Below are 21,377 nucleotides of genomic sequence, written 5' to 3'. Positions count from 1 at the left end.
AAGAATGGAACTGGAGGAATCAACCTGCCTGACTTCAGGCTCTACTACAAAGCCACAGTCATCAAGACAGTATGGTACTGGCACAAAGATAGAAATATAGATCAATGGAACAAAATAGAAAGCCCAGAGATAAACCCACACACATATGGACACCTTATCTCCGACAAAGGAGGCAAGAATATACAATGGAGAAAAGACAATCTCTTTAACAAGTGGTGCTGGGAAAACTGGTCAACCACTTGTAAAAGAATTAAACTAGAATACTTCCTAACACCATACACAAAAATAAACTCAAAATGGATTAAAGATCTAAACGTAAGATCAGAAACTATAAAACTCCTAGAGGAAAACATAGGCAAAACACTCTCCGACATAAATCACAGCAGGATCCTCCATGATCCACCTCCCAGAATATTGGAAATAAAAGCAAAAATAAACAAATGGGACCTAATTAAAATTAAAAGCTTTTGCACAACAAAGGAAACTATAAGCAAGGTGAAAAGACAGCCTTCAGAATGGAAGAAAATAATAGCAAACGAAGCAACAGACAAACAATTAATCTCAAAAATATACAAGCAACTTCTGCAGCTGAATTCCAGAAAAATAAACGACCCAATCAAAAAATGGGCCAAAGAACTAAACAGACATTTCTCCAAAGAAGAAATACAGATGGCTAACAAACACATGAAAAGATGCTCAACATCACTCATTATTAGAGAAATGCAAATCAAAACCACAATGAGGTATCATTTCACACCAGTCAGAATGGCTGCTATCCAAAAGTCTACAAGCAATAAATACTGGAGAGGGTGTGGAGAAAAGGGAACCCTCTTACACTGTTGGTGGGAATGCAAACTAGTACAGCCACTATGGAGAACAGTGTGGAAATTCCTTAAAAAACTGGGAATAGAACTGCCGTATGACCCAGCAATCCCACTGCTGGGCATATACACCGAGGAAACCAGAATTGAAAGAGACGCGTGTACCCCAATGTTCATCGCAGCACTGTTTACAATAGCCAGGACATGGAAGCAACCTAGATGTCCATCAGCAGACGAATGGATAAGGAAGCTGTGGTACATATACACAATGGAATATTACTCAGCCATTAAAAAAATACATTTGAATCGGTTCTACTGAGATGGATGAAACTGGAGCCCATTATACAGAGTGAAGTAAGCCAGAAAGAAAAACAACAATACAGTATACTAATGCATATATATGGAATTTGAAAGATGGTAACGATAACCCTATATGCGAGACAGAATAAGAGACACAGATGCATAGAACAATTTTATGGACTCTGAAGGAGAAGGTGAGGGTGGGACGTTCTGGGAGAATAGCATTGAAACATGTATATTATCATATGTGAAACAGAACACCATTCCATGTTCGATGCATGAGACAAGGGCTCAGGGCCGGGGCAATGGGATGACCCAGAGGGATGGGATGGGGAGGGAGGTGGGTGGGGGGTCCAGGAAGGGGAACACATGTAAACCCATGGCTGAGTCATGTCAACGTATGGCAAAAACTATTACAATATTGTAAAGTAATTAGCCCCCAACTAAAATAAATAAATTTATAAAAAAAAAAAGACTACTTTGGAAGAGAGGATGTTTTGGCATCTTAATAAAAAAAAAAAAGAATACAATAAGTCTTCTAAAATTACATTATAAACAAACAAATCTGTTATTTTTTTTACTAAAAGGTTAGCAGTAGAAATCAAACTCAACAATGCTGTAGTAATTTAATGGTGTGCAGTAGTAGCAATTTTGAATATAAATTGGATGGTAGAGAAGAGGTTTTGTAATTCCCGTAGAGCAAATATTTTTGAAAACTCATTCCTGTATCAACTTTGGTGCCTATTTTGACTGTTTACCTAGAGGCCATCTCAGTGATTTGGCTCTCTTTAGTAAATGGATAGAGTTAAAACAGGAAAACCTTATCTATGTATTTGAAATGACAGGAAATGACAGGAAACTTTTACTGTAACTTTAAATAATGGGGCTAGAGTATCGACTCTTTATTCTAGGGGACTCTGCTACTTCTAAAAAGGAAGCCTAGGGCACTGATAAAAAAAAATGAATCAATTGTGTCTTCCAAAAACAGAAGTTTTAAATACCTCTTGTTTGTGTCAACACTTTTTTTCTCCTCTAGAGTGGCTGAAACGAAATATGCCTAGAACTTTTATTTAACTACCAGGATTTTAGCAAAACCAAAAGCTTAAAAGATGAACACAAGGTGAGTAGAAGATGGCAACACAGAATTCCAATCCTGATTTTAGAAGCAAAACACAGAATTCAGGGTGAAAACCAGGCAGATCTTAACACTGTATTGACTGGGAGATTTTTGCAGAAACTAATTTCTATGGCCAGTGACTTGTTGTGTAAGTGAATATTGAAACTTCTCTGGTCATAACTCAGGTAACGAAAGATATATTAATGTATCTCCTGTCAATAAGTTAAATACCTAGAGTCAAAAGTTCTACTTTCAACCATAAACCTTTCAACTCTGAGCAAGAGCCAAGCCACTCAAGACACAGAGGGGTTTCCAGCAGATAATTTAACATTTCCCCAAGGTGATACACTGTAAGTACTTCTTTAACATTTATTTAGGGGAGAACCTGACAGTTGCAACAGAGAGAAAGAGGGCTTTGGCTAGCAGGATTCCAATGTACAAGCCCCACTGGGCAAAAGAGAAGTCCTGCAGGTAACTCAGCTCTTCCTCTCTAAAGACAGCTAGGTGACCATTTGCGGCTACTGGATCCATTGGATGTCAACACAACCCCCACAAGGCCCCCAACTGAATTCTCTATTATCCCCAAAGCAAATATAAAAGTGTCCCTGAAAAAAGTCATGGTAAATTTAATTTTTTTGATCTTTTTTCATAGGTTTTTAGAGTTTCTTGAATTAGAACCCTGGGCCACTGTTGAACCTGCCGCTTCATCCACAAGAAACTAATTGACCATAAGATGCTAGAGTCCTTGTCACAGTGACTCATCAGTAGGTTGAAATAGCTCTAGTAATAACAACTCGCCATTTCTTGGGACAACATTTCCATATGTATACAACTTTAGTAGGGCTTCCCTGCTGGTTCAGGTGGTAAAAGAATCTGCCTGCAATGTGGGAGACCTGGGTTCAGTTCCTGAGTTGGGAAGATCCCCTGGAGAAGGGAATGGCTGCACACTCTGGTATTCTTGTCTGGAGAATTCCATGGACAGAGGAGACTGGCGGGCTACAGTCCATAAGGTCGCAAAGAGTTAGACATGACTGAGCAACGAACACAATGACAGGACAACTTTAGCATTCATGAAGTTCTTAGTTAAGTTAGACTTTACTTCTTTATGACTTTAAGTTACTGGTTTTCTCTTTGCCCTGTGGAAGTATAGAGAAAAACTGCTCTTCTGGTCGTGGCCCAGGAGCATTTGAGGGTGGCTGTGGTGCACACTCAGGGCCCTCACACCACCAGGTGCCCCAACTATTCTTCACACAAACAGCTTCTGAATCACTATTCTGGTCATTTTTCTCTAAACATACTTATCATTGTTTTGTTTCTGCTCCATAAATGAACCTTGAAGAAGTGAAGTGAAGTCGCTCAGTCGGGTCTGACTCTTTGCAACCCCATGGACTGTAGCCTACAAGGCTCCTCTGTCCATAGAATTTTCCAGGCAAGAGTACTGGAGTAGGATGCCATTTCCTTCTTCAGGGGGTCTTCCCGGACCAGGAATTGAACCTGGGTCTCCTGCATTGCAGGCAGACGCTTTACCGTCTGAGCCACCAGGGAAGCCAAAATGAACCTTAAGTCTAAGATTTTCAACTAGAGTTGACCTAAAGTCTTTTTTAACTGATGCATATGAGTCAATATTAAAAGGAAAGCACTGAACCACCAAGCCAACCCTCAGGTATAATCTAGTGTTTCCTGATCTATTAGATCCAGGATTCTGAGAGCAATGAAGAAGAGCAAGTTAATGTATTTTAGCTAATTGTTCTGCCAACTGAAGCTCACTCAGAAGGAAACTAAATAATCTTTGGGAATATCATACAACTCAATTTAAAACTGTAATTATTTAACATATATAGAATGATTTAGGCATGGATTTTCAAGAACGTATCAATTATAATAAGCAATCCCCAACCACTGTCAAAGTACTTTGAACTCCCATTGACCTAGACATTTAGGAGAGCTCCCTAATGGAAGAGTTTATTTATTGATACATTCATTCCAGCAAATATTTATTGATTGCCTATTATAAGCTAGGCACTGCTCTGAACATTGGCTATACAACAACGCAGAAAGTCATAAGTTCTCTGCCACTGTGGAGCTTATAAAGTTAGACAGAGGACATACAGACAAACAAAAAGAGACACAGCCAAGCTGCAGTGAAAGACAATAGAACTACCAAGGGTGACCAGAGATTTCTCTGTGGAGATGTCTTTTGAGCAGAGGACATAGTTCAAGGAGATAGATCCAACCAGATGAAGGGAGAAGTATATGCAAAGGAAGTTGGGAAAAGGTTGTCATTTTTGAGAAAGGTCAGTGTAGCCGTGGTAGGGCTGATGACACTAGAGAAGCAAGAAAGTCTTCAAAAGCCACGGCAGGAAGTTGAGCTTGTAATCTAAGTCTAAGGGAAAACCTTTGAAAGGGTAGAGGCAGGGGAATAACATCATCCAATTTGTGTTTCTAATTTTTCCCCTTTCAGTCTTATTTAGACACAACTGACATACAGCACTGTATAAGTTTAGGATATACAACTAATGATTACCACAATAGACTTAGCAAATGCCCATCATCTCATACAGATACAAAATTAAATAAATAGAAAAAAATTCCTTGTGATGAGAACTCTTAGGATTTACTCTCTTTCATATAACATACAATAGTGCTAATTGTGTTTTTAAGTCATCACTTTGGCAGCTAAGAGGAAAATGAATTAGAAGATGAAAAGAATGAGAAAAATATGCAAATTTTGTACCTCTGATGGAGGTGAAGAAGTCTATACCCTCCCAGAAACTCACATACCATCTTTGACTACCATGTCAATAATAGTACTATTTATAATTAAAAATAATAATTTAATTATTTAATAATACTGTTTACGGAGAACTTACTGTGTGCTAGAGTGTACAGAGCATGTATGAGCACTGTGTATAAATCATTCTTTTTGATACACACAAACAAACCCTTGTTGTTCAGTCACCCAATCATGTCCGACTCCTTGTGACCCCGTGGACTGCAGCACACCAGGCCTCTCTGTCCCTCACCATCTCCCAAAGTTTGCCCAAGTTCATGTCCATGGCATCAGTGATGCCATACAGTCATATCATCCTCTGACGCCCTCATCTCCTGCCGTCAACCTTTCCCAGCATCAGGGACTTTTCCAATGAGTCGTCCATTCGCATCAGATGACCAAAATACTGGAGCTTCAGCATCAGTCCTTCCAACAAGTATTCAGGGCTGATTTCCTTTAAGACTGACTGGTTTGATCTCCTTGCTGTCCAAGGGACTCCCAGGAGTCTTCTCCAGCACCACAGTTCAAAGGCACCAATTCTCCAGCTCTCTGCCTTCTTTAGAGTCCAGCTCTCACAACCACACATGACCACTGGGAAGACCATTGCTTTGACTATATAGACCTTTGCTGGCAGAGTAACGTTTCTGCTTTTCAACACATTGCCTATGTTTGTCATAGCTTTCCTGTCAAGAAGCAAATGTCTTCTGACTTCATGGCTGCAGTCAGCATCTGCAGTGATTTTAGAGCCTAAGGAGAGGAAATCTGTCATTACTTCCACCTTTTCCCCCCCATTTGCCATTAAGTACTGGGGCCAGATGCCATGATCTTAGTTTTTTTAATATTTAGTTTTAAGTTGGCTCTTTCAGTCTCCTCCTTCACCCTCAACAAGAGGCTCTTTAGTGCCTCTTCACTTTCTGCCATTAGGGTGGTATCATCCACATATCTGAGGTTGTTGACGCTTTTGCCACCAGTCTTGATTCCAGCTTGTAACTCATCCAGCCCAGCACTTCTCACAACGTGCTCAGCATCTAGGTTAAACAAACAGGGTGACAGCAGACAGCCCTGCCGTACTCTTTTCTCAATTTTGAACCAATCAGTTGTTCCATACAACTGACTGTTGCTTCTTGACCCACATACAAGTTTCTCAGGAGACAGATAAGATGATCTGGTATTCTCATCTCCTTAAGAGCTTTCCACAGTTGATTATGATCCACACAGTCAAAGGCTTTGGCATAGTAGATGAAACAGAGGTAGATATGTCTCTGGAATTCCCCAGCTTTCTCTGTGATCCAGTGAATGTTCACGATTTAATTTCTGGTTCCTCTTCCTTTTCTAAACCCAGCTTGGACATCTGGAAGTTCTTGGTTCACATAATGCTGAAGCCTAGCATGCAAGATTTTAAGTATAACCCTACTAACAAGGGAGATGAGTGAAACTGTCCGATGGTTAGCACATTCTTTAGTGCTACCCTTCTTGGGAATTGGGATGAGGATTGATCTTTTCAAGTCCTGTGGCCACTGCCAGGTCTTCCAGATTTGCTGACATGATGAATGCAATGCAACTAAGAAGTGAGAATTATCACTTTCACTAAACAGAAGAGGAAACTGAAGGTCAAAAGGCCAACTGAAGTGCCAAAACCTTATAATTAACAACTGGCAGAGGTGCAGTTTAAATCAGGTTTCATCTGCCCCCAAACTTTTAAGTGCATTCTCTGCATTTGCCAGATTAAATTCTCTAATCTCCAGTGAACATATTTATTTAGGGGAAAGTATAGTGCTTTTAAAGAAGTTCATTTGAGAAACCTCCCTCAATGCCTTCCACAAAGCTATGAAAATTGAGTACATGGCAGAAAACTATCCTATAGATCCCAGGTTTGAGATAAGCTTTCTTTAGTCTCTAGTTATTTGGCTAGACAAAGAGTTTTTTCAGATGATTTATCTACTTTCATGACTAAAATATGTATAATAGAAACTGACATATCTCATACTTTTTTTGGACGAGCTCAATTAGGTCTGGCATGAGAAATACTGACTCCAAAATTGACGTATTAGCTAAACTTTGATTGGGACATGATGACTCAGGTATTGTGCTAAATACTTTATATGAGTCTTAATCAAAAATCAAAAAATACGCAACACTTCACAAATTTGCAAGTCATCCTTGTGTAGGCTCAAGTGGTAAAGAATCTGCCTGTAAAGTAGGAGAGGCAGGATTGATCCCTGGGGTCAGGGATGATTTCCTGGAGGAGAAAATGGCAACCTACTCCAGTATTCTTGCCTGGAGAATCCCATGGACAGAGGAGTTTGGAGTGCTATACAGTCCATGGGGTTGCAAAGAGTCGGATACGACTAAAGCAACTTAGCCCTTTGGGTAGGAGCCATGTTCATCCTCACTGTATCATTTGAATATGGTATACGAGCTGCCAAAATAAACACTAGATAAGAATTATTTCCTTTCTACAGATGTTAAAAATATCTGCTAAGGACCGAGAGGCAAATCAACACTCCAGAGTAAAAAATCAATAGCAAACATCCCATTTTTTAATGTTAAGAATTTATTTCATGAGCAACGTTCCTTTGCAAAGTACTAGAAAGTGTTAAGAGGGGTAATGAAGATTAGGATCTCCTGGGTGTCTTCTAGAAACGAAGCTAAGGTTGCACCTTTCAGGCCATTAACCCTGCTTCGGCTTTGTAAAGTCATAGGACTATTATTTCAACCCTGTAGAAAAGGGTGATGGTTGTACATCAAAAGCATGTGGCTGCAATGGCTGCTTTATCTGCCAAACACAGAGACTTGAATTGTGTCAAAAGTCATCCAGAAACAGCTGTCATTCTCCTGGCCTAGGAACTGTTCCTTTCTCCCTACCAACTTTCTGATATTGTTAAGCTATTCCTTCTAAGCCACATATTATTCAGTTCAGTTCAGTCACTCAGTCGTGTCCGACTCTTTGCGACCCCATGAATTCCAGCATGCCAGGCCTCCCTGTCCATCACCAACTCCCAGAGTTTACCCAAACCCATGTCCATCGAGTCAGTGATGCCATCCAACCATCTCATCCTCTGTCGTCCCCTTCTCCTCCTGCCCCCAATCCTACCCAGCATTAGGGTCTTTTCCAATGAGTCAACCCTTCTCATGAGGTGGTCAAAGTATTGGAGTTTCAGCTTCAACATCAGTCCTTCCAATGAACAACCAGGACTGATCTCCTTTAGGATGGATTGATTGGATCTCCTTGCAGTCCAAGGGACTCTCAAGAGTCTTTTCCAACACCACAGTTCAAAAGCATCAATTCTGCGGCACTCAGCTTTCTTCACCATCCAACTCTCACATCCATACATGACCACTGGAAAAACCATAGCCTTGACTAGACGGATTTTTGTTGGCAAAGTAATGTCTCTGCTTTTAAATATGCTATCTAGGTTGGCCATAACCTTCCTTCCAAGAAGTAAGCGACTTTTAATTTCATGGCTGCAATCACCATCTGCAGTGATTTTGGAGCCCCCAAAAATAAAGTCTGACACATATTATTAGGGCTACCTAAGTCATTTATCAGTGAAATCTCTATACCTTGAGATATATTTTATTGAATCAATATAACTATGGATTATCCTGTGTTATAAGATACCCTTTAATTATCATGTATTATAGTCCCTGATACACACATTTATTCTTTAGTAAATGAAACTATTAATGAAACTGTTCAATTAAACTGTTAAGTTTAATTGTTACATAATAAGTTCATTGCTATATAATACATAGAGTATAGTTGAGATCTTAAAGGGACAGGTTAAAAACTGTACTACTTATATATCATAGTAGATCTTTTAAAATTTAATCCTAAATATTATTAAGTATCTGTTTTCTCTAGGATAGAATAAAAGCAATTTTCTATTATTTGAATCCCTGGAGAAGGGAATGGCTTCCCACTCTGGTATTCTTGCCTGGAGATCCCCATGGACAGAGAAGCCTCATAAAATCCATAGGGCTGCAAAGAGTCAGACATGACTGAGTGATTGAGCACATGTTATTTGAATAGTAGAGAAAATCAGTAAAAACAAATGATCCAAAATAGTGAAATATAAGAAAAATATTTGATATATAATAGTATAAGAATTATTTTGTATGTTTTACCTTTCTGAACTGATTTTGCTTATTACATTTAGCTTGCAGGTCTCATGCACACTGGTCTGAAAGCACAATTAGAAAAGTAAATATAATACAATAATAAGTGTTATAAAAAGTAGGATAAGTCCCCAAAAGATACCTGAAAATTGACTATAAATTATTATCCATTATAACAGAGAAAATGGAAAGCTCTCATATGAGAGCATTTCTCTGGATGAACTAGGTCAGGAGAAAAACAAATTTTACCTAAAAGTGCCCTGCAGACTCTGAGCAGCTTAACTAGAATATTACAACTGATCTAGCTGAGAGTAAAGATTGAATTATCATAAAAAGATGATCAAAATGAGCTTAAGAGTCTCCTGGAGGCTGAATGCACTCTCTTTCATTGTTCTATTCACATACTCATGAGTTCATAGGGAAATTAAAGCAAAGAGATGTAAGTGAAATTGTTGAAATTATGGAGAAACAGAATCCAACTCCAGCAGCCTTGAGTATTCTACCTAATTTTCTTTTCATTCATACGATACTTTACATTTTTTCTGCAATCCTTCAATATCTGCTGCTGCTGCTGCTAAGTCACTTCAGTCGTGTCTGACTCTGTGCGATCCCATAGGCAGCAGCCCACCAGGCTCCCCTGTCCCTGGGGTTCTCCAGGCAAGAACACTGGAGTGGGTTGCCGTTTCCTTCTCCAGTGTATGAAAGTGAAAAGTGGAAATGAAGTCGCTCAGTCGTGTCTGACTCTTTGCGACCCCATGGGATTTTCCAGGCAAGAGTACTGGAGTGGGTTGCCATTGCCTTCTCCGCCTTCAGTATCTAGCATATAATAAAAATACTCTGTGCTCTCAGTATTATCAGCACTGCCTCTTCTTTTTAATCCACTGATAGCTATTGCTGACTTTTACCGAGCTCTTCATAAAAGCCTCACGCTGTCATTTAATCTGCACGTGAACTTTGTAAAACACGATGATTATCTACATTTTACAGACGAGTAGGCTCAGATACACGACTTACAGCCTGTGTGTTGAATGGTGGCCCCCAAAAGACATGGCCAGGTCTTAACCTTGGGAACTTATGAATACGGCCCTATTTGGGGAAAAGGGGCCTTTGTGGATGTAAAGACCTGGCGATGATGAGATCATCTTGGCTTATCTGCATGCATGAGCCTTAAGCCCAGTGACAAGTGTCTTCAAAAGGCAAACACAGATACACAGAGAAGAAGGCAATGTGACAATGGAGGCAGAGACTGGAGTGACGTGGCCACAAGTCAAGAATGCTTGAAACCACTGGAAACCGGCAAAGAAAGGAAATGCATTCTCTCCCCGGAACCCCCAGAGGGATCACAGCCCAGAGAGATTTTGGACTTCTAGCTTCTAGAACTGTGAGAGAATAAATTTCTGTTTAAACCACCCAGCCTGTAGTAATTTGTTACAGTCACCCTAGGAAATTAAGGCAGTCACCACCACGTTATAATGCCACCGTTCTGGGAACATAACAGATAGTTCTCTGACACTATTACAAAGTTTGACTCATATGAAAGACCTAACAGAGTTTCTCTCTTTACTATGCAAGCATTCTCTGTAAATGAGTCTTTCAAGGAAATGTTTTCCTGAAAGCTGTGTCTGTTAACAGTGCTTGCATACATACTTCTACAATTTAGAATCTATTGTTTCTTCTCTACTCAGTTTTTATTTTATGGTAACGTAGGCTTTTTCCAATTAAAATAATAAACACCTTTGTTATACTCAAAACATTCTTTATACATTAGATTGGTACAAATAACATAAAACCTATTTGAATTTAAAAATACAATTCATTCTCTCATTACTACCCTGACTAGTTTCTAACATTTTAATTCAGAAAATAATTGATGTTATATAAGATTATGTACTTAACAATGCTTTGAAATTTAAAAAGCCATATACTATTTCAAATATTCCATAACATATCGATTTACTCTTATAGAAAATTATTTGATATAATATTGAAATTACACTATTTCAATATAACATTGAAATTACATTATTTCAAAAATGGGGGAACGTAGTCAAAGGTATAAACTTCTAGTTATAACATAAATAAGTCATGGGGATGTAATATAAGCAAGGAGACTATGGTTAATAATACCACATTGCATGTCTGAAAGTCGTTAAGCGAGAAGATCTTAAAAGTTCTCATCAGAAAAAAAAACTGTTAACTATGTGTGGTGGTGGATGTTAACTAGACTTACTGTTGTGATCACTTTACAACATACACACATATTGCTTCAGGTGGTACACCCAGAACTAATGTTATATGTCCATATATCTCCATTTAAAAAAACTGAGCTTACAAGACATACTAACTCACATGTTCTCTCTCAGGGCCCCCAAAAGAAAATTATTTCTAATCCTACTTGATATCATGCTGGACAGCCTCTGTCCCTCTGCTTCCACCCTTTTCCCTGCTCCTCACACTGCTCTGGGTTCAAGTGTTGACCATAAGAATCACTGGTGTCTTACCCAGACCTGATTTAAATGAGATTTGGAACTTCTGAGCTGCTGATATTGGGATGAGATGTTGGATCTCATCTATTGTGCTCACATCAATTACTTGCCCTTGCCGAATGGTTGTGGGCAAGTTCAGTTGGTGTGAGGCCCTGGCAGACAGGAAGGCAGGAGGAGAGTGAGGTCAGGGCATTTATTCCCTCTTCTCTCTCCCTGCAGGACCAACTGGCTGGCAGTGTCCGTGCTCCTTGGTCTTAAGTGACAGCACTTGACTTGCTGGGAGACCCCTCGCCCACAGCCCTCTCCAGGTCTGTCTGCTCTTTGACTCTCCCTTGTTCTCTTAACCTTGCCCACACCTCCATAAATCCTCTTTTCCATCACCCTTTGAGTGTGCTGTCTTCTGCTGGAAGACTAAAACACTTACAGACTACTACGACTGATGGCCTCCATCCACCAGCCTGAATAATTTCTTGCCATAGATAAAATTATCCCAGATTTTCCAAAAATGTCTACTTCAAAAGAATTCTACTGGCTATTCTTCAGAAGAATCCCACTCGTGTGGGATTTTTTTTTCTTCCTCCTTTAACAACAATCAAAACAAAAGGAGGTAGCTTGGGATGACTCTCAGACACTCCTGCTACCACTGACTCTTATCACTGAATGCTTCTGGTTCCAAAATACCTGTCAGCACCATCCTTGATGCACTTGGGAAAGGCCAGGCTGCAGCCAAAAAGCATGATATGTTGATAGCAACCGAGGCGATGGAGGTACGTGAAGAATTTGAGGAACTTCTCCATTTCCACACTTTTGACAATGGAGAGGGGAGATGTCAGCGTGGTGTAATAGGGCAATATCTGACACTGGTTGTGGGTGATGTTCATGCAGGCACCTGGGAAGGTAAGAAAATTACATTTAGGAGAAGACACATAAGAATTGTATATTTCTAAACTCATTTGATATGATAGACTAATGTGTTCACACCATAAAATAAATCTGCAAGTCAGAATAATTATGGACGTACAATAAGACACATACATGTACATAGCAGTATTATTTACAATTGTCAAGATATGGAAGCAACCTAAGTGTCCATCAATATGAATGGATAAAAATGTAATGTGTGTGTGTATATGTATATGTGTGTGTGTGTATATATATATATATATAATTGAAATTTACTGAATCATCAAAAAGAATGAAATTTGAAATTTTGCCATTTGCAACAACATGGATGGATTTGGAGGGTACTCTGCTAAGTGAAATAAGTCGGAGAAAGACAAATGCTATATGATATCATGACATGTGGAATCTAAAAAATACAACAAACTAGTGAATATAACCAAAAAGAAGCAGACTCACAGACACAGAGAACAAACTAGTGGTTACCAGTAGGAATCGAGTGGAATACAGGGGTAAGAGAGTGGGAGGTACAAAATACTAGGTGTAAGATAGGCTACAGGATACATTGTATACACAGGGAATATAGCCAATATTTTGTAATAACTACAAATGAAGTGTACTCTTTAAATATTGTGTAACAAAGTTTTCAGGAAAGAAAGGGAAAAGAAGTATGGTTGTGATCACAAAATCAAGTTGCTAATATTCACAGAGGGATAACATCTGTGTACTGGGAAAATGTGTGGAGAAAAACACTCTCACCTAGCCAGAGGGCAATCACTATTCTAGATCACAGCTAGGCTGGGCAATATGTATCAAAAAATATGTATTTAAAAAATGCATATCCTTTGACACTGTAGCATTTCTAAAAATTTATCATAAGAAAATCACAGTTGTGCACATGGATTTATCTACAGGGATCTTCATCTCTGTACAGTTAATACTTTTTAAAAGATAACAATCACCTAAACATTCAACAAAGGGAACTGGTTTAAAATATTATGGAAAAAACAACAGAAATGCTCAGCTACATGAAAGATGCTTTAGAAGACTATTAATCATATAGAATGATGTCTATAATAAATAAAAGTTACTAATAACTAACTAATTTTTATACCATGATACTGTTTTTTAAAATAGATGATTATCAAGAGTTTCCAGTCCTGCCCATGTCAACAGTTCAGGGTCAGCTCAGAAACTCTGACCTTATTTTCCTCCAAATTGGCACTCCTGAGAAGGATCACTTCCATGGCTTTTTTTTCTCCTTCATGCTATAAATTTGCACGATTGGCCAAAAAGTGAAGGGTGCATTTTTTTAGACTTCATCAAAACTCGTAATGCAAAACAGGAAATAAAGGAATCAGAAAGGAAGAAAAACCCAAACTGAAATATGTAGACAGAACACAAATAGGCATAAACATGCATTCAGCTTCACATGAGTGCCGAGGTGGGAGTTCTGGGCAAGTTTCACAAATATGTCACTCAAGTCTTTCAGGAGAGAAGTTAAAATGCATTGGTGTAGGAGAGCATTACAAGCCAAGAGAAGGTAGAGACAGTGGACTCAAAATGACACAATTCTATGCATTGTGCTACAAGCAGAAAAGCTTGCTTACAAGAGGTAAGAGTAAATTTATGTCCATCCAAAATATGAAACAATTTATGAAAAATTCAGTATCAAGAAAACCAATTACAAATCAAGTTTGTGCCAGGCACCAAAACAAGTGCTCAGATCTCCTCATTCAAAACAATCTCATTTCTACAACCCAGGAAAGTGATATCATCTCTGTATTACACAGGAAGCCAATTTTGGAAAAGCTAAGATACCTGCCGAGGAGTACACAGCTATTATGTGGAAATTCTAGATCTTCAAATCTATGTTTTCTGAGTAACTTCCATTTGGAGCTACCTTAAGCTAACACAAATGTTAAAAACAGTTAAAATGTTAAAACAGCTTTTAAAGAAGATAATTCCTAAGGGCCTATGAAAGAAAGAGGCCAAAAAGCATATGATGATATATCACAAAGTCTATATTTATATTCATAGATAATATCACATGTTAGCCTTCATTTTATATTATATTATTTGCTTTAGGAGTCATCAGCTTTAGTGTTTATACACTTGATGATAAACCATATTGGATGAGATCATCAAAAGGCTCATTTATCCCACCGAGGCAAAGAAAATACAGAACACTGAGTGATCATTTAAAAAATACAAGATAATGAGGACAATCATATTTTGGTTGGCTCTATTACATTCATGGAGAAGGAAATGGCAACCCACTCCAGTGTTCTTGCCTGGAGAATCCCAGGGACGGCGGAGCCTGGTGGGCTGCCGTCTATGGGGTCGCACAGAGTCGGACACAACTGAGGTGACTTAGCAGCAGCAGCAGCAATTATGTTCATGACAGTGTGAGCTGCACAAAAGAAAAGTTTTTCTAATAGCAAATTCCTTTGGGAAAAGAGAAAAATGATAAATAATAGTCTGAAACCTTAACATATGTCTCAAAATAATTGGTATGGACAAAAATAATAATGTTTTATATTTATATAATGGTTTTATAAAGTTTTCCAAAGTAATCCTATTAGTATTATAATCTCTCGTTATAAATGAAGAAACTAAGGCCCTCATAGATATGTAGGTAGATGGAAATATGATAGATGGATGGACAGGATAGATAGACAAATAGGTAGCTAGGGAGATAGAAAGTGATTTGCAGGACACTCAGTAACTAAAGAGCCTCTTAAGGGTGAAAGAGAGTGAAATAGCTGGCTTAAAACTCAACATTCAAAAAACGAAGATCATGGCACCCAGCCCCATCATTTCATGGCAAATAGAAGGGGAAAAAGTGGAAGCAGTGACAGATTTTCTTTTCTTGGGCTCCAAAGTCACTGTGGATGGTGACTGCAGCCGTGAAATTAAAAGGCGTTTGTTTCTCGGAAAGAAAGTTTTGACAAGCCTAGACAGCATATTTAAAAGCAAAGACATCACTTTGCCAACAGATGTCCGTCTAGTCAAAGCTATGGTTTTTCCTTTTGATGTGAGAGCTGGATCATAAAGAAAGCTGAGTGCCAAAGAATTGATACTTTTGAACTGTGGTGTTAGATAAGACTCTTGAGAGTCCCTTGGACTGCAAGGAGATCAAACCAGTTAATCCTAAAGGAAATCAATCCTGAATACTCATTGGAAGAACTGATCCAGAAGCTGAAGTGCCAGTATTTTGGCTGCCTGATGCAGAGTCAACTCATTGGGAAAGGCCCTGTTGCTGGGAAAGATTGAGGGCAGGAGGAGAAGGGGGTAACAGAGGATGAGATGGTTGAGCGGCATCATTGACTCAATGGATGCGAATGTGAGCATACTCCGGGAGATAGTGGAGCACATGGAAGCCTGGCATGCTGTAGGTCCACGGGGTCACAAAGAGTCAGACACAACTTAGTAACTGAACAACAACAGTCAGCAACAGAGGTGGGACTGATACACAGGTCCTCCATCTCTCAGGCCAGCATTCATCCCACTATACCACAGCTGTCAGTAACACAGCAAATGCCAAAGGAATTCAAAAGAGCAAGAACTCAATGTAGCGTGAAAGACTAGGGGAGACTTAGCAAAGAATAACTTGATTTGCTGATCAAAAGATACCTGACAGAAATGGTAAAAACAGGGTACTTACTAATGGTAGGGAAAAAATTACTACAAAGACAGAATCATAATTGCACGTGACATAGAATGACTAAAAACTTGAATCTGGGCAGAAAAGCACTCATCTGAGAATTTGCTAATAGCCAAAAAATATAAAAGGGAATTACTTTTTAAGACTCTTGATTTCAAGCCTTTTATATTCAGGAAATTGTATAAATTTCCTATCCTCCCTTCTGCCTCAGCGTGTATGTCAAATGTTCTTTTTTCCTCAGAATGTTCTTGCCTTTAAAACATGTAATTCTAGTTTTGAATTTGTGCACATTTTCACAAGGAGCAAATGATTTTGCATAAGCCAGCTACATAATAGGCACCATGCATAGTCATTTCTCTGAGGGGAAAGGGAAGGGCACTTTTGGAAATGGATTCATTTATTGTTGCTGCTCCTCTAACTTGATTTTCATAATGTAGAGAAAAGAGGAGAATGTTTGTTTTTCTTCCCTGGGCATTTACTACTGAAAATTTCTAATAGAAATTAGAAGGCAAGGTTGTTGCTGTGTAAGAAGAGATAAAATAATACAACAGATATAAGTAACAATAGTGTTCCTATATACATCATTATTCAATTAAATGTGTCTTTTAAATAATAGTTACTTTAAGTTGGGGAACTTGAGGAGGAAACGTTAGAAACAGATTTTAAGAGCAAAATTATTTCTTAATGCAATGTATTTCTGGTGAACCAGAAATATTTATTGTAATTAGTTCCTAAATTCTAAAACAGCATTGCTAATACGGCATGATTTAATAACAAATTATCAAAGTATGAACTGATTAAAACACAGGTCCCAATTTGAGGAAAAAAAATTAAATATGAAAAATAAAATGCTGCTTGTATTGGAGAAGATATTGATTTTTTGTTTTCTTAATCTGACTCAATAGTTTCTAGATAAAACTGGGGCTTTCTCAACTCATATCACGTTGCTAAAACTTCTCGATACTGGAATGAGGAAAGAAAGATGAGTCTGTTTTAAGAGTTTTCCTTATGCTCATTTGGGAATTAGGATAAATTCTGTGTTTTCTACTTTTGGGATTAGGTAATGTGGAGCTAAAAATTCTTACTTATACGATTATTTTTAATGCAAAATTAACTTAAGAAAATTCTTGCACAGAGTTTATTTCAACAATGGATTCTTTTAAAATATCCCTTAAGACCAAATAAAGATCATTTTTAAATAAAAGCAAAATAGTATCTAAACCATAATGATTATCACATAATAGGGTTATTTGACAGGAAAAAGCTTATTAAATTAAAAATAATAAAATGTCAACTTTCTAAAGTACTTTGCTATCTTTTCTGGACAAAAAGATAACCTTTTGTAGACATAAGCTAACAAGAAACCTCAGTAACCTTTCTGACTTCCTATGTATGATTTCACACTTAATTGAAGGGCTACTGATAAGGATTCCATTGTATCAGAAGGTAATATTTTATCAGAGCTTGGGTTGGTTTGCCCTAACATACTGACTTATTTTAACTTGTGAATTTTCTTCACAAGACTTCCTTGTGGATGCTTCAACATTTGTTTGTCTAACTTCCAGATCTTGAGAATTTGACAGGACTGTAAAGGCAAGTTCTCTGTACACAGCCTTCTATAGTGATTTGGTAAGAAAGTCATGGCAGCATTGGTCCTCTTCACATGTTTTCCTTTATCATTCCTTTCATCCAGTCTGTCATTAATTTTGTTGCTGTTTTCCCAGATGATAATTCTTATTTCTACCACTGTAGTTTAAATTCTAGCTTTTTATGGTTACATATGCCACTTTTATCTGCATATTTTTATCTCCACTATTTACTGAAAAACTGTAGCATTGTTCTCTGCCCTTTCATGTATACTTTGCCCTCCTTGCAAGTTACTCTGTTTCACAGCTGAGGAAACAAGATTTGAGTAATTTTCCCATAAGATTCACAACACTAAACCTAAATATCCATCAACAGAGGAATGAATAAAGATGTAGTAATGTAAACAGTGGAATATTACTCAGTCATAAAAAAGAATAGACCTTCCCTGGTGGCTCAGATGGTAAAGAATCTGCCTGCAGTGCAGGAGACCCAGGTTTGATCCCTGGGTCAAGAAGATCCCCTGGATAAGGGAATGGCTATCCACTCCTGTATTCTTGCCTGGAGAATCTGATGGACAGAGGAGCCTGGCGGGATACAGTCCATGGAGTTGCAAAGAGTCTGACACGAATGAGCAACTAACTAACTGAATAAAAAAGAATGATGCCATTTGCAGCAACATGGATGGACCTAGAGATTATCATACTAAGTGAAGTACGTCAGACAGAGAAAGACAAATATTATATGATATCACTTATATGTGGAATCTAAAGAAATGATACAAATAATATTTACAAAACAGAAATAGACTCACATAGAAAAAAACGTACAGTCACCAAAGGGGAAAGCGGGGGGTGGGGGGGATAAATTAGGAGTTTGGGATTAACATATACACACTACTATACATAAAATAAATAAGAAGGACCACCTGTATGGCACAGGGAACTACATTCAATATCTTATAATAACCTATAATGGAAGAGAATCTGAAAATATATATATATATACACACACATATAACTGAATCACTTTGCTATATATCTGAACCTAATACAACACTGTAAATCAACTACACTTCAATAAACAAATTTAAGTTAAAAAAAATTAAAGATTCACACAGCTAATAAATGCCAAAGCTAAAATTCAACTCAAGTCATCATAACCAAGTCCAAGTCTCTTTCCATCAACAGTTGTGCCCATAATCCAAACATTAAAGTTGAAGATATTTCCTCCCCGGAATTTCTAACACATTGGTTGGGGCCCTGTGAGATCCATGGAGGCAGGTGGGCTCCTTTTCACTATTCATTCAACAGATATTTATTGACTCCTTCTCTGTGTCAGGCACTGCTTGAGGTGCAGAGCAAGTGTGCATGTGTGTGTACTTAGTCACTCAGTCATGGCCGACTCTGACACCATGGGCTGTAGCCTGCCAAGCTCCTCTGTCTGTGGGATTCTCCAGGCAAAAATACTGGAGTGGGTAGCCATTCCCTTCTCCAGGGGATCTTCCCGACCCAGGGACTGGACCCAAGTCTCCTTCACTGCAGGCGATTCTTTATCGTCTGAACCACTAGGGTACCTCACAGAGCAAATGACATGATGCAAAACAAAATCCCTGCCCTTGTGGAGCTTTTAGTCTAGTCAGGGGAGACAGACAATAGACACTTTACTGCCTGGCATTGATACACATAGTCATAGTACTAATACTCAGCAAGAACCAAAGCAGCAGATGTGCCTTAATAGAGAGACTAATATCACAATAAATCCTTACTTATTAGGAAGGGACCAAGGAAAGTTAGTTTTGAAAGTGAACTCCTTCCTTAAGAAATATACCAGAATCAAATATTCAAGCAGCACAAATATGTATTCTCAAATTCAGATCAGTCTTTTTATTTTCAATAAATTATATTCGGGCTCATTGAAGACAGGCTCGCCTGTCTTCATTGTTCCTACTATAATACTTAAGCTGTCATCATTTCATATTTACTAAAGATTCATAGCCATCAAATAGAAGCATCAAAGGAAAGCAACTCCCTTCTCTCCACTAGATTAATCATACAAGCTCAGTTGTTCTGTGGGGGTAAGAAGCCACAGCAAAGGCACAGCAATTTCTTTTTAGATTCCGCATATAAGGGATGTCATATTTCTCCTTTTCTGTCTGGCTTACTTCACTCAGCATGACAATCTCTAGGTCCATCCATGTTGCTGCAAATGGCATTATTTCATTCTTTTTAATGACATGTCCCCTGGTACCTCATGTGGTGAAAAATCTGCCTGTAATGCAAAAGACCCAGGTTTGATCCATGGGTCAGGAAGATACCCTGGAGAAGGGAATGGCAACCCACTCCAGTATTCTTGCCTGGAGAATTCCATGGAGAGAGGAGCCTGGCAGGCTACAATTCAAGGGGTCACAAAGAGTTGGACACAACTGAGTAACACTTCACTTTCACAGTCTGCTATATTTAAAATGGATAAAACCAACAAGTTCCTACTGTATAGAACAGGGAACTCTGCTTAACGTTATGTGGCAGCCTGGATGAGAGCTTAAGGAGGAGTTTGGGGGATAATGGATACATTTATCTATAAGGCTGAGAAATCTGTATGTAGATCAAGAAGCAACAGTTAGAACTGGACATGGAACAACAGACTGGTTACAAATTGGGAAAGGAGTACGTCAAAGCTGTATATTGGCACCCTGCTTATATAACTCGTATGCAGAGTACATCATGCGAAATGCTAGGCTGGATGAAGCACAAGCTGGAATCAAGATTGCCAGGAGAAATATCAATAACCTCAGATACATAGATGACACAACCCTTATGGCAGAAAGTGAAGAGGAGCTAAAGAGCCTCTTGAAGAAAGTGAAAGAGGAGAGTGAAAAAGTTGGCTTAAAACTCAACATTCAAAAAACTAAGATCATGGAATCTGGTCCCACCACTTCATGGCAAATAGATGGGGAAACAATGGAAACAGTGACAGACTTTAGGGTTTGGGGCTCCAAAATCACTGCAGATGGTGACTGAAGCCATGAAATTAAAACACGTGCTCTTTTGAAGAAACGCTATGACCAACCTAGACAGCATATTAAAAAGCAGAGACATTACTTGGCTGATAAATGTCCGTCTAGTCAAAGCTATGGTTTTTCCAGTAGTCGTGTATGGATGTGAGAGTTGGACTGTAAAGAAAGCTGAACGCATAAGAATTGATGCTTTTGAACTGTGGTGTTGGAGAAGACTCTTGAGAGTCCCTTGGATTGCAAGGAGATCCAACCAGTCCATCCTAAAGGAAATCAGTACTGAATATTCACTGGAAGGACTGATGCTGAAGCTGAAACTCCAATATTCACCTGATGCAAAGAACTGACTCATTTGAAAGACCCTGATGCTGGGAAAGATTGAAGACAGGAGGAAAAGGGGACAACAGAGGATGAGATGGTTGGATGGCATCACCGACTCTATGGACATGAATTTGATCAAGCTCCAGGAGTTGGTGATGGACAGGGAAGCCTGGCATGCTACAGTCCAAGGGGTCGCAAAGAGTCAGACACAACTGAGCAACTGAACTGACTGACTCTATCTCACCAAGGGAAGAATTGGATTGGGAACACCTAGTGTTT

The 21,377-nt window shown here is 38.7% G+C and overlaps 1 protein-coding gene and 1 non-coding gene across 4 annotated transcripts in view; both read right to left on the bottom strand.

Annotated features, from left to right (window-relative positions):
* The window catches only part of CORIN (corin, serine peptidase), a 285,216-nt gene that overhangs the window by 180,952 nt on the left and 82,887 nt on the right, over positions 1 to 21,377 (bottom strand). For all 3 annotated transcript variants that reach the window (XM_081590643.1, XM_081590651.1, XM_081590633.1), the window contains exon 4: positions 12,295 to 12,502. In XM_081590643.1, coding sequence (XP_081446769.1) covers positions 12,295 to 12,502 — 208 coding nt within the window. The remainder of the gene's footprint in view (positions 1 to 12,294; positions 12,503 to 21,377) is intronic.
* On the bottom strand, positions 3,712 to 3,783 carry TRNAC-GCA (transfer RNA cysteine (anticodon GCA)). The gene has a single exon. It is a non-coding gene; the product is annotated as a tRNA-Cys (tRNA).

This window comes from Giraffa tippelskirchi, chromosome 1 (assembly GCF_054371585.1).
Source record: "Giraffa tippelskirchi isolate mGirTip1 chromosome 1, T2T-mGirTip1v1.2.pri, whole genome shotgun sequence".
Taxonomy (NCBI): Eukaryota; Metazoa; Chordata; class Mammalia; order Artiodactyla; family Giraffidae; genus Giraffa; species Giraffa tippelskirchi.
The sequence above is the reverse complement of the archived record's forward strand: the minus strand, read 5'-3'. Positions and strand labels throughout refer to the sequence as shown.